Here is a 13,557-nt window from a genome sequence, read left to right on the forward strand (position 1 = left end):
CGACATAAGATGGCAGCCAATTATTCATGAACATTATGTTACACTAGTATATATTATCGCACAAACGTTTTATATAATCTTGGAATTTAATACAGTAAGTAAATTAATCAATTTTTATGCAAAACAAAAAAATGGTTATTCAACCGTGTCCTGACAAAGAAGAAGTTTTTACTTGTGGACAGATCCTTGTTAGACTGAAAATAGCCATCTCTCCACGCTCCTCGTCTCTAGAGACATTTCGCCAGGAGGGACGTGAAAACGGTCCCTAGTGACGTGGAGCGAAGAACGACCGCTGTTTTCGCAGGCGAAATCCTAATGTTTGCAGACTGTATAGTACCACAAACCTTACCTTCAGCAGGTTATTCTCATCAAAAATAAATTTTAAGACTAAAATATTACCTAAACCTCCGACATCACTAAATAAGTTTACATGGAGGTGAAAGTGTCAAGTGTCTAAGTTGGAAATTGATTTTCTTTCTGTGTTATTTTACCAGTTTGGCCTTGACTGCTGGGGATTTCTTGCTTATTCCGTTAATTTTCAAATATTTAGCAACAGTGACACCTGTCACCTCTTATTTGGACAATCTACTTTTCCAAAGTTAACGCTGTTCCTTTACCGTAGTTTGTTTATCACTTATCTGTACTTTTGCTTTAATTGAACCTTTAGGTCTGTAAATATATCAATTATTTGAACTCTATGTTATAGACCAGCCTTTTTTTATACCAATATCGAAATGTTAGAGCAAAGTTTGTGTGTGTGGTTGTTTGTTTGAAAGTAGATTTAGTTCATGTATTGTTAATATCAAGGACATTCAACTCGACCTACATCATGAAAGCTATCAGCGTTTAATTCAAACCTTCGACACATGCATGCTAGAGCACGGTTCTTTTCTTGCTGCTTGTTATATAAGCTCACCACACCAGCGACCTCACGAAAGAGCTCGCAGGTACCGCTGGTAACATGCCGCAGGCACCGGCAACATCCTTACCAGCCTTGGATAGTTACTTTGCGGTCGCATGCTTGCAAACATATCGCATGCGACAAAACTGTCGGTTCCAAGAAAACGTAACCTGCAAAATGCCGACAATTGCCACAAGCTTGGACAGTTCTTATTTATTGTTGACTTCTCTTATTTTTTTCTTCAACTAACCATCAATGCTCTTTTTAAAACAAACAAATGCAACGCTTATTACATTTTTCGACTTTCCTTTGCAACGCCCATGTCAGTTTTTCTTATTCGCCAAATAACACGATTCTACGTGTTCTTTCTTTTCTCTCTTACTGTTCAAAAAAAACTTTATTTTACTATCTACTCAACTATATCAGCATTTCCCTGCTAGCAGAGGCCACCCTTCCGTATATTTATTGGTGTTAATTATCAGCATTAACAAATTGATTATCAGCATAATTGCTGGGAAAGAGGAGGGACTTAAATATCTTGGGATACGATCTTGGCGTTTAAACGTGATTTTGAAAGAACTTGAAGTTGCCATCTTTTTTTCGGTAGTTATCAGCCTTTGAATATATGTACAGTTTGTTACAACTGTAGGCATTTGCAGGCTATATGTATAAAATATGTAAGCTCAGTTCAGTTCAAGTTATAACGTTCAGCCACTTAGCTGGATTAATCAAGAGGGTTAGTTCATACCTGAGAAACAATATTTTTAAGGTCGCTGTTCAGAAGGAGTTAAATATTCACACAGAGCTGGTTGAAAACATAAATACAGTGTTTGTTAATATCCGTAACAAAAACATGTCCAGTATCAGACACGGCACAATCAACAAGGTGAGGATTATGGTCAAAAAAACTCCCAGCTACCTTAGCGACATATTTTCCGTCAAGAGTGAACAGCTGCAGTCCCTGGTTATTCCCATCACAAACGATCAAACGGTTAAACTTGTCAATAGAGAGACCAGTGGGACCCGAGAACTGCCCGTTAACAGATCCCGTTTTACTGGCAATGTCATATAGATACTCCCCTGTGATGTTAAATACCATGACACGGTCAGCGTCTGGATAAGACACAAAAAATTTGTCCTGCTGATAAACAGCACTAAATGGCTCCGCATCACAACCAGGAGCCCTGAACGACTGACGTAAATCTTTCCCATCAGGGCTGAGAACTTTGATCGTTTTGTCATAACAGTCACATGCGATTATACGGCCATCACTCCCAACAGATATGAACAACGGTTCCTTCACATGTTTATCGCTGATGTATCGAATGAATTGGCCACCCTCATTGTACAAGGTGAGTTCATTGTCGTCACTATCGACAGTGCTAAGGAGGTCACCAGACTCGGTAAAAGCCACCGAAGAAGCTTCATCTTCCAGTGCTATCTCCCTGAGGAAATTCCCATCAAAGTCAAACATCTGAATTCTGTTATTGTTTGTATCAGCAACAGCAAGCGTCCTGCTTTTATCATTCACAGCAATACCACAAGGCTCGTCAAACTGTCCTTGCTCTTTCCCTTTTGATCCAAACTGAAACGCAAATTGATACTGATGCGGAATCACCTGCACAACCCAGGGACTACCAGTCAGCGGCTGTCCATTAACTTGGATCTCTACTCTATGTTGTCCAACACACTGTGGTGTGTATGTTACTGTGTACTTGCCGTTTTTAGTGTCTTTTATCTCTGTTTCCAGTTGATCATGTGCTGGAGTTATAATGTTGACTTTTACTTCATCATCTTCATGATAACACTGCTTTCCATCTGAATCTCTACTTACAATGATGAAATTTGCCACCGTCTTTTCTTTGACAAGTTCTTGATTGTCCACGTCCGCTAAGGAAAGTAAAGGATCTGTATTACTTACCACAATTCGATCCAAACCCGGATTCAGTTGATTTTCGACTATGTAATTCACGTGTGGTGGTTTATAAATGTCAGGTTTTGTTACATTCAAAAGTTCTTCACAGCGTCCAACAATGATCTGATTTGTTTGTAGAATCTCAGCACTGACGTTTCTTTCTAGTGCGCTTTCACCTCGCCAGCGCCTCATAAATTTCAGCAAATTTGGCTTTCATGACCCTCTCATGTTCCCGTAATTCACGGATACGTTCCTCCACGGCATCTGTCATCTTCTTTTCCGCTGACAAAATCTCATTTTTGTTTTTTTCCATTAGCTCGGTTTGTTTCCTTATTTCGTTCTCGTAAATTACAGTTTCCGCTTTCACTTTCTCCAAAGCGTCCTTCATTTGCATCTTCTGTACTTGTGCGGCTTTCTGAGTGTCTGTCATGGTGTGTCGATTATGGCTTACTATACAGCACTTCTGGCAAATAAGAACTTTGCATTCTTCGCAATAAAATTCCAGCGGCTGATTTTCATGATATTGCTGTGAACACATGACGGGTCTGTGGATCAACTCTTGAACATCTTGCACATTTAATTTCTCTATCATAACATTGCGATGACCTCTCGTGGTCTTCAGGCGCTGATGAGCTTCAAAACAAGAAGTACAGAGGAATATTTGGCAAACGAAACAGTAAGAGGAAGCAGTATTGTTCTCATCACAACTGCTGCATTTCTGGGTCTGTGTGCTGCCATCTTTTAGAGCGAGAACATCCACCAATCGGTTGAGATGATAAGATGCAGGCAAATTCTTGAACGAGTCTCCTTCAGGAATTTGAAAAGATGTCTGACAAACTGGACATTTGATTGTCGCTTGTAGCTGTCTTCTTGCAAAATTTGCGTGTTTGTTAAGACACTCGAGGCAGAATGAGTGAATACATGGCAAATCGTGGGATTATTGACTGTCTCCAAACACAATGGGCATTCAGCTTCCTTTTTAAGAACTGTAAAGAGCTGTTGAACATCCATGGTAACTCTAGAGCTGCAAGCGATGGCTTCTTGAAATCATGTGATTAAGGGTGCGGTTTGCTAAGCTGTGTAACCAGATAGGACTCAGTGTTTTTCATTGTAATGGAAAAGCTGACATGAATCCAAGCGAAAGCGAAACACAATGAACAACAAAAAAAAGATTAAGGAAATGAAGTCAATTGGTAAACTGAAGTGTAAAAAAACAAAGAACTGATGAATTTTGGACTTGCAATCAGTCGATGACACAGGCTTCCCAACCTCGAGTTTTCATCAGTAACTGATGAAATATAAAAATAAAAAAAACAGTAATGAATTATAAGACGTTTATGGCAATTATTCGGTAGAGCCGGCGAATCAAACACGGTTACCGTGTGAAAGAAGCGCGAAAGTTGGGGAGACAGTAGCCCTACCACCATTTTAAAAGCAGCCGCCCCCAACTTCCTTCAATTTGGTTCATATGTGCAGAAAAAGTGACCTCGCCAGGAGCCCATAACCACGGAGTTAGCCAATTTCAAGCGAGTGCTCGCGTCGTGTCGTTTTCACAGATCAGTTTATTTTTTGGATTTATTTTCTCGCACGATCTCAGAAAATCGTCAACGTCCAAAAATCAGTTAATAAAACTTACAGAACTTAGGGACTGTGCAATAATTATCAGGAGGGGGGGCTGAAAAACTAGAGTTATCTAGCAACAACTTAGACATTACCCCCCCCCCCGCCCCCTTCCAAAAGAGGGGTCTAAAGAGGTCTATTGGCACCCATAGACTAGCAGTTTCAGTCAAGTACTTCAAAAGCACAGGGGAACGTCACTTACAGGAACCTGTTTTATTGTAGTTGACTCTCTGTAACATGAAAGAAGAAATTTTTGATCCTTAGTATATGCACCATAATTTCTGTGCCACTTTTTCATTAGTGAGGAATTTTTGGCCTATTCCTCGTGTAATATTATCACTGTCAGTTGCACAAGGTGGTTTAACTTTGTGTATTTTCTTTGGTTTCTATTTCTGTTAGAGGATTGGTCCCTCTCCATAATGCTTGCTCTTATGGTCATTATGAAGTGGCTGAACTCCTTGTCAAGGTAATACATCTTAGAGAATGTTTTAGCTCTGCCATTGGTCAATGCGGTTTTCAGATCTGCGCACGCTGGCTTCACTGCCCTTACGCTTTAAGACGTTAGATAAAAGAAGACAGTAAACCCTTACGTGACAAGCGTGACAATTAGTATTATTATTATTATTTAAGAATTTTCAGCCAAACTTCACATTCCAATCCTCTAAACAGATTTTTTTTTGTCTGCAAAATAAACATGCCAATGATGTTAAGTGACGATCGCGATAAAACACGCAAGTAATAGCCTTGTCACGTTTGTCACACAAAAACGTTGTAGTGTCCTCTTCTAGTGCTGTCAATTTCTACCATGTGACTAATAGTCCGGAAGCCAGGACCCTAAAAGAAGGGTTTCGTACAATGATCGGGTCAGAAAAGGTTTGATAGCAGATTTTGATAGAACAAGACCTGCTGATCAATGTCAGCTAGTTAGTAGAGTTGATTTGTGGTATAGATCACAAGTTAAGCGGCTATTTTAATAGGTCCCCCCTTTAAATTCATGGAAACGAGGCTAAGATACAAGACCACTGATAATGCGTAAATTAAACGTTTATTTTGGCCTGAATCTACAAATATCGTTACACCTTTGTAGCACGAATCTTAATCATGTTCAGATTGCTTAAATTGAGGTCACGTGACCGAACACGTGACAGATACAAGGTCAAAAATGGTGTTTTATAGCTTTTACTAGCCTATTTTAACGTCTTCATTACCTTGAATGTGTTAATTATTCATAGATATTCTGATATTTTATACTTACTGTTGGTGCATTACGCACTTTAAGACAAATTGTAGCTTATTGAAACTGAAACAATAAAAGAATGACAATTTTTCTCCCATTTCCGGGTCAACATGAAAACGAGGCTCATTCCGGTAGCTTCTGTTTACGTTATCTTCAATTGTTGATCAAGGAAAACCTCTAATATTGTTACTTCTTAACAAATTATATCCCAATCATGCTTAAACTTTGCAAAGCAAGGTCACGTGACCGAGCACGTGATTTCAGACAAGCCAAAACTTCTATTTCAGTGCTAGAAGATGCCTATTAAATCGCCCGGAACGCATATACGTCGATACTTATGTTATCTTACAAAATCTATGGTTTACAATACCCTTTTTGTCAGTGAAATGAAATACTGTATAGGAGATTACTGATAGCAATATTTCTGCCATTATAAATTTGCTCTGTAGAAAATATACGTCAAACATCAAACAATTCAACAGTTCGAGAGCCTTTTCACTCCTCGTCGCTTTCTTCAGAGTCACTTATGCAGGTAACACCATGCGGGTTTTTACATACTTCATCATCTGCCATGCAGTAGCATCCTTCAGTACAAGAAAGCCCTGTGTTGTTGCAGGAACAGTTTCGCAAGCAGGAAGACGTCTTGCACTTACACGTCGTCAGTTCGAGGAGACTTTCCGGAGCCGGTGCTTTTGTCATTAGCAATGGTAAAAGATGCTTTTCATCCCTCACCCATTCATGACCCTCTGGTGACTCAAGATCTTGCATCGCTTCAAGAGCATGCCTCCAGACGAAGGCCTGGTAGTTTGATCGCTTTAGATGTTGAAGTAGACAATCAGACGTCGGTGGAAGCCTTTCGTTTTTCTGCTTTTTCTGGCAGAACATGAAGTAACGTAGCTCATCTACGGTGCTTGCCTTTTTGGATGTTGTATATAGACTGCAAACAAAGGCTTCGCATTTGCCGGCTGTGGTTACGTTCAATTCTTGTTCCTCTCCGAGATGAGACACGCTATCCTGGTGGTCAGTACTACGACAAAAACTATCCCAAGCCTTCTTCTTCCCGATACCCGCCAAAACGCTGGTCGAATCACAGCCCGTGATTGCATGGAATCCAGGAAGAGATCTACAAAGCTTTTCACCCAAAGTATGGGCGATGTCATGCACTGGAATCATTCGTTGTCGGTCCTTCAATCCGGTGCGAAACCACAATTCTGGACATCCCAAACTTCTAAAGTGGCTAACGCTTAGGATAAGGACATCAGTATCCGGCGACTGGATAACAAGTCGTCTATCTCTTCTTGCTGCGTACTTGGCATGCAATATCATTCTGGTGTCTGCCTCTTCATGATTTGATCGGAGTGCCTGGACCTCTCTGCACTGACCTCTTGTCACAGTCACCGCTTTCTCGCCATCTCTGAAGCCACCCCCGATCACAAGCTCCTTCTGTGGGGGAAGCTGGTGTTCACCGACTCTGCAGAGCGCAGCTGACAGGAAATCGCACAGGTTAACCTGGTATTGGAAATATGTAGCACACATTTGAGAATTGGAATCTCTTATGAATGGTTACACTCAAAGGCAAAAAATGTTGATGTCCAATTCACATTGCTGGTAACGAAAGCTTAGTTTAAGTGTAAAACTTGTTAACTAAAATAATCTAAGCCTTACCTTATTCTTGGGATTGGAAATGTACTTTCCCCATTGCCTGGGGACTGGAGTGGTAGGACCTCCTATCCGCACTTCAAGACCAACGGATGCTCCTCGTCGTTCACGCTCTCCTTCCTTTATGGAGTTCTCCCAGTATTGGTCAAAGACTACATGGACTTGCACACAGTTGTTTGAAAAGAGCGGGGCAGTGAAGATGTTGTAGTACTTTTCAGAAAGATCCCCAAAGGTACTTGTTCCGGCAGATTTTGACATTTGTATGATAACAACAGTTGGATTAGGTAATGCTGTTAGTTGCTGAACCACGTTAACGTCTTTCTCCAGAAGAGAGCATAGGACGCTCTTTGTCCCTTTTCTTAGACTCCCATCTGCGTTTGCGAGTGAATATGGTACTGGAGACAATTCAAAGCTTAGCACATCTTTCAGAGAGGTCTGTCGCGTGTTTGATACGATAAGGAGCCTGCCAAATAAGTCCCTGTCCGCGTTAACAGTGACAAGCTTGTCGCTGGATTTGACGTGGATTTTCTTATTTGCGCTGCTGAACGTCTTGATCTTCATGTTGGGTATTGGTTCCCAGAAACCAACGGCATTGCTATTAATACGCTGCTCGACGAAGGCTTTCATTTGCTGCCGGCCTTTCTCGGTACTGTGAACAAGGGTCTGGGCAACATCTTCCGGAAGAACTACTCCAGTAGCAATGTTGAGAAGCGCATCCGAATCGAGATTAAAAGGATTTGTAATCAAGCCTGAAGAAAAACAACTGATCATCTTCTTGACATCTTCTTCGTCTCGTCGAACTCTTCTTGGAGCTGCTTCCTTGTGCGATGCTTGTTCCCCATCTTGAAGGCCGAACATGGCTTTCAAAGCAGATGTAATAGATGCTCGCTCGTGTATTGTTAAAAACCACCGCTCAAGAGCCGACGGACTTTGTGATATCCCGATCACTCCTCCGCTTGATTTCGAGTCAGCATTGATCGACTGCTCCAGGGCCATGTCAGTGGACACTTGTGAAAAGGGCTGCCCTGAACGACTTATGGAATGATTCCCCTCAGCAAACTCCTTGTAGACTTCCGGGTGAGTTAGTTCCAGTTTCTGCATATCGGCGAGATAAACAGGTAGGTAGCGAGCATAGTTCTGCCTGTCCATGGCAAAAAATTGAGGTAACATTGCTGCAGTACTGGAAAGATGCAACTTCCAATTTCCGGTTCTCTCTGCCTTTAGAAACTGTAAAAGGGTAGTGACCATAGAGCAATACTCATCCCAAAATGCAAATAGGTTGGACCTTTCTTGATTCTCTGATTTAAAGATGGCGAATAGCTCCGTAATTTCCGTCAGATCTGTTGTTATCTTTCTCACGCTCTCTCGTGCGCTCCCTTTGTCGTTCTCCACCGCTCGAACGCAGTCCACAATCTTGTGCAAAACGGGTTCTTCTGGGATCTTTTCATCCCGTGACTCGTACCAGAGAATAAAAGCATCCCACATGAGACGGAAGAACACTTCTAAACAGAGCTAGTGTGCCCTTATTCCTCGGTTGTAAGATTTCCCTTTCATTAAAGTGGACGTCGAACCAGCAGCGTATACACCTGACTCAATCAAGAGGTCATCAAGTCCAGAATCAGCGAATTTCTTCCCTAACAGTGAAAGAAAGTTCAGAACAACATGAAATCCGCCCATGCGTACCACTACGTTGGAGAACTCGTTAGGAAATCTCCACTGTATTTCCTTTGCCTTGCTATATATGGCAAGGTCAAAGGTTACCACGGCGTCGGCTTGACCCATCGCGGCACTTATCTTCTGTGCATGTTTCAGCACTGTGTATATGGTCGAAAAGTCATTAGATGATCCATCGATCATTGGACAGTAGCCAATATTGCTCACTACTGGCATCTCAGGATAGAGAATGGCGTTAAATCCTGCCCAACTTGGAATTGATTGCTTTTCAAAAACATCTGCAACGACAGCTTCTCCAAATTTCTTGGGACAGAGCCGAAGAAGAGTCCAGATGAAATCAGCTTTTCGAGCGGTGCCTGTTTCATTGTTCAAATCATCATACCACTTCATGTCAACAGAGCCAACGTGATCAGTTACAGCTGGACGTCTTCCTCGAACTGAACACTGTTCGATGTCGTACACCGTACCCGTTGCCCGTAATGAACGTCGCTTTGGTCTCTGTTCTACTGGGTTGGGAGGTGGATCTGGACCAAAGGTTCTGTTCTGATAAATAACCATGGTGGTTGCATGCGTAGTATTCTTCCCGTCGATAGTCTCCTCATTTAAATCATTATTGTCGGCGGCAATCTGTACAAACGAACCAGCCTTTATTACAGTTGGTATGACAGTACCGAACTCTTCAGCCTTGGCAAGAACGTCCTCTGCAATACTTGTATTCACTGCACGCATCTCATCGTAGGAAACGCAATGTCCCATTCTGTTTAGCAGTTCGATGAGCCGCCTAGATGTCGTCAGATGATGAACACATATAGCTAAGCTGGTGTGCTTAGGAAGCTTAACACGTCCCTTGGAATTGCAATGGATGATATCTTGTGCGATACTGAGGATTTGTCGTTCGTCTTCAATTGCGGTAGACTGGTTCAACGCATTAGAGGGTCTAGCCCGCTTATCTGAGACCACGAGCTGCTTGATTAGTGAATACAGAGAGTCCGGGATGAGTTGTCTGGCGGTCTCCATGCTGACGTCTTGAGTATTTAGTGGTTTGGTGTTAATACCTGTACATTTCTTTATCTCTTGTTTGATTAAGCTTGCCACACGACGTATTTCACTTGACTGTGGAGTTTCATTGCCGTTGTTGACGCTTACGTTTCCATTTTCGGGGCTCTGAAATACAGCCCATGCGTTTAGAACATCTTGAATGTTAACGGTACTTGCATAGACAAGTTCAGATTTACTGCGGTCGGCTGGCTGATGGAAGACAATCGAAGTGGAAAAATGCTTTTGCAAGCGTATTTTTAGATTTTGAGTGGTGTAACTTTCCGCACTATCAGCGCCTTTTTGTGTGAGAATTTCCTGATATTTGCTTAATAGAGACATCATATCGTATGCTCTGCCTTGTTCGATGCCAGCAGCTAGATCAAATACAAGGTCTTGAAAAGCCCTTTCGTGAGGTGAATCTAGGGCTTCTCCTTTGGGCAGGCTAAGCGTGGTTTTCTTACTGACATAAGTAGCGAAACAGTTCTTATGGTACTTTGCCTCTGCTGCGATGAGGTCTCCGTTCACACCATTTAAAATGTGTAACATAGAGCTATCTCCTTTTCTCTCAGCCGCTATTCGGATGCTTTCACAGGCCTCGAATGTACATAGATTGATAAGATCTCTGTTGTTTTTATGAGTCTTATTTTTACAAATGAAACATCTCGACCAATCAACTGGGGCTATTGCTGAACGAAAAGTCCTACTAGACATGACGTCGACCTCCTTTTGCCGGCTTGTATGTTGTAAAGAATCGCTAGGCGTTTTATAGCGAATATTTTGGTCACTTGTGTATGATGCATAACAAGTTGAGTGCCAATGAATTCCCGTGTCGGCGTCATGACTCACAAACCTTGCCCGCACTTCCTCGTCACGACGCTGTTCCTTTGCCTTTATCGCTTTTTCAATAGAGTCTTCCTTTGCCTTTCTAAGTGGTTCCCCTGGGCGGTCAGTCTGGCAAATAATACACAATGTGCTACGGGACAGTTTTCTTTTTCTCGATTTTGGAAGTAACGGTATGGCGAAGCCCTCAGGAAAGGAACCTTTATCAGCCATTCTATAATCTAATAACGAATTTTAAAGTAATGTGTCACATAAAAAAAAATTCAAAGAAAAAATAATATGGCAACCAAATCTAAACATTTTGAAATATTGTTTGACATTGTGTTCTAAAGGGACATGAAAAACGATTGTCGATTGTCGAGGTTGTTTTTTTTTATGTTATAAAAATATTAGTTGAAGTAAGTAAGATATAGCTATTCTATAAATGTACTTACAGAGATTGCACTGCTTCGGCCATGGAGGCAGCCATGTTGGATGATATAGCCTCGTTTTGAAGATTCTTGAAAAAGAGGCTACAGCCTCATTTCAGTTTCCCACAAAAGTAACGATGACACTTGCAAAAATGAGCTAACACACTACAGAATACCCGCAATTTCTAACCACAAAATCTATTATTAAAGTATACTAAAGTATAATATACAGTAGATGCCTTAAACAGATCGGCTCCTGCTTTTAGCTACAACTCAATAATGCAAAAAGGCCCGAAAAAATGTAGAATTAAGTCATGTAGCCATAAATTACAATAAATAACAGTCTTATTTACGGAAGAAGACTTCCTGGGACAATAACAGCTATTGTTGATTTAATAGCCATTTTCTAGTACTCAAAGGTACTGAAATATAATTTTTGGCCTGTCTGAGGTCACGTGCTCGGTCACGTGACCTTGCTTTGCAATGTTTGAGCATGATTGGGATATAATTTGTTAAGAAGTAACGATATTAGAGGTTTCTATTGATAAACAATTGCAGATAACGCGGTAAACAGAAGCTACCGGAATGAGCCTCGTTTTCATGTTGACCCGGAAATGGGAAAAAAATTGTCAATCTTTTATTGTTTCAGTTTCAATAAGCTACAATTTGTCTTAAAGTGTGTAATGCACCAACAGTAAGTATAAAATATCAGAATATCTATGAATAATTAACACATTTAAGGTAATGAAGACGTTAAAATAGGCTAGTAAAAGCTATAAAACACCATTTTTGACCCTGTATCTGTCACGTGTTCGGTCACGTGACCTCAATTTAAGCAATCTGAACATGATTAAGATTCGTGCTACAAAGGTGTAACAATATTTGTAGATTCAGGCCAAAATAAACGTTTAATTTACGCATTATCAGTGGTCTTGTATCTAGCCTCGTTTCCATGAATTTAAAGGGGTGACCTATTAAAATAGCCGCTTAACTTGTGATCTATACCACAAATCAACTCTACTAACTAGCTGACATTGATCAGCAGGTCTTGTTCTATCAAAATCTGCTATCAAACCTTTTCTGACCCGATCATTGTACGAAACCCTTCTTTTAGGGTCCTGGCTTCCGGACTATTACTGTTCATGATTTGACAAAATTGGTAGTTTCAGGTCAGTTTTATCTATAGGAATTGTGTTGGACTGTTTTTATTCGCTTATAAGCTGTTTTGAAAAATTCTCAACTTGAATCTAACGTTTGCCGTAAACATGACTCTCTAATGTCTTTGCTAAATCCTGCACAGCTGGGTATAACCATTTTGAAGTGGCTGAATATATGTTGGAAAGTGGAGCTGATGTGAATGCGCAGGACAAGGGTGGATTGATCCCATTACATAATGCTTCATCTTACGGGGTAAGTCTTACAATCTTGCAAAGAATGCGTGAAGCAAAAATCAAACGAATCAGGGTGCAGATGCATAAAAGACTTCTCAGGAAATAATACAGTCATAATCATGCTCTAGTCAGTCAGTTGAAGTTTACCTGAAGAGGTAAGTGATAGATTTTCTTTTAATGTGCGCTGTAGTCCTATGCAACAGTGAATCGAACACACTCTACTAACCTGTGATTATTGTCCAAGTCCTAATTGCTAGTGGCCTGTGTGTTTGCCGATTGAACAGCTCATAACTAAAAGTTTCTTTATGGCAATGTTTTACTTGAGGAGGGTAGAATAATATTAGTCTACATTGGTTGTGGTTCTAAAAGACGTCCTGGGTTATATCTTGCAGCATGTGGACATTGCATCTCTTCTGATAAAGCACAATACTGATGTCAATGCTACTGATCGCTGGTTGTTTACCCCTCTACATGAAGCTTCCCAAAAAGGGAGAACACAGCTTTGTGCTCTTTTGGTAAGTGACAGACTTTATAAAGTTGCATTTTCATGGTTTTCTATCGGTATTGATTACAATAAATAAAGGCTGCCCATAACAGGTGCCTTACCGTGCGAGCAGAGTTTCTCTCTTGCATGGCTTTAGCGTCAACGAAGCCTTTCGCGTCGCTTGTCAGTTGCGTAGTTGGTTTGTTTTATACAAAAAACTACGCGACATAAAAGCCCACGCGAACGACATCGTAAACGCCAAAAGCAATACAAGAGAGAAACGTCTGCTCGCAGGGTAAAGATGCCTTTAAATGCCAGAAAAATGTTTTCCCAGCAATTTCAGCGTTTTCTTCGGGTTGAATTTTTGTGTTAAAAATGATAATTCGAA

At 41.0% G+C, this 13,557-nt stretch overlaps 1 protein-coding gene and 1 pseudogene across 1 annotated transcript in view; one reads left to right on the forward strand and one right to left on the reverse strand.

The window, feature by feature from the left end:
- Positions 1–1,688: 1,688 nt before the first annotated feature.
- Positions 1,689–3,827, reverse strand: LOC140934291 (E3 ubiquitin-protein ligase TRIM71-like; annotated as a pseudogene).
- An 8,691-nt stretch (positions 3,828–12,518) lies between these two features.
- LOC140932682 (poly [ADP-ribose] polymerase tankyrase-2-like) overlaps positions 12,519–13,557 on the forward strand; it is a 128,497-nt gene continuing 127,458 nt past the window's right edge. The window contains exons 1-2 of the mRNA XM_073382196.1: positions 12,519–12,704; positions 13,078–13,200. Coding sequence (XP_073238297.1) covers positions 12,627–12,704; positions 13,078–13,200 — 201 coding nt within the window. The 5' untranslated portion in view covers positions 12,519–12,626. The remainder of the gene's footprint in view (positions 12,705–13,077; positions 13,201–13,557) is intronic.

Source organism: Porites lutea, chromosome 4 (genome assembly GCF_958299795.1).
Source record: "Porites lutea chromosome 4, jaPorLute2.1, whole genome shotgun sequence".
NCBI lineage: Eukaryota > Metazoa > Cnidaria > Anthozoa > Scleractinia > Poritidae > Porites > Porites lutea.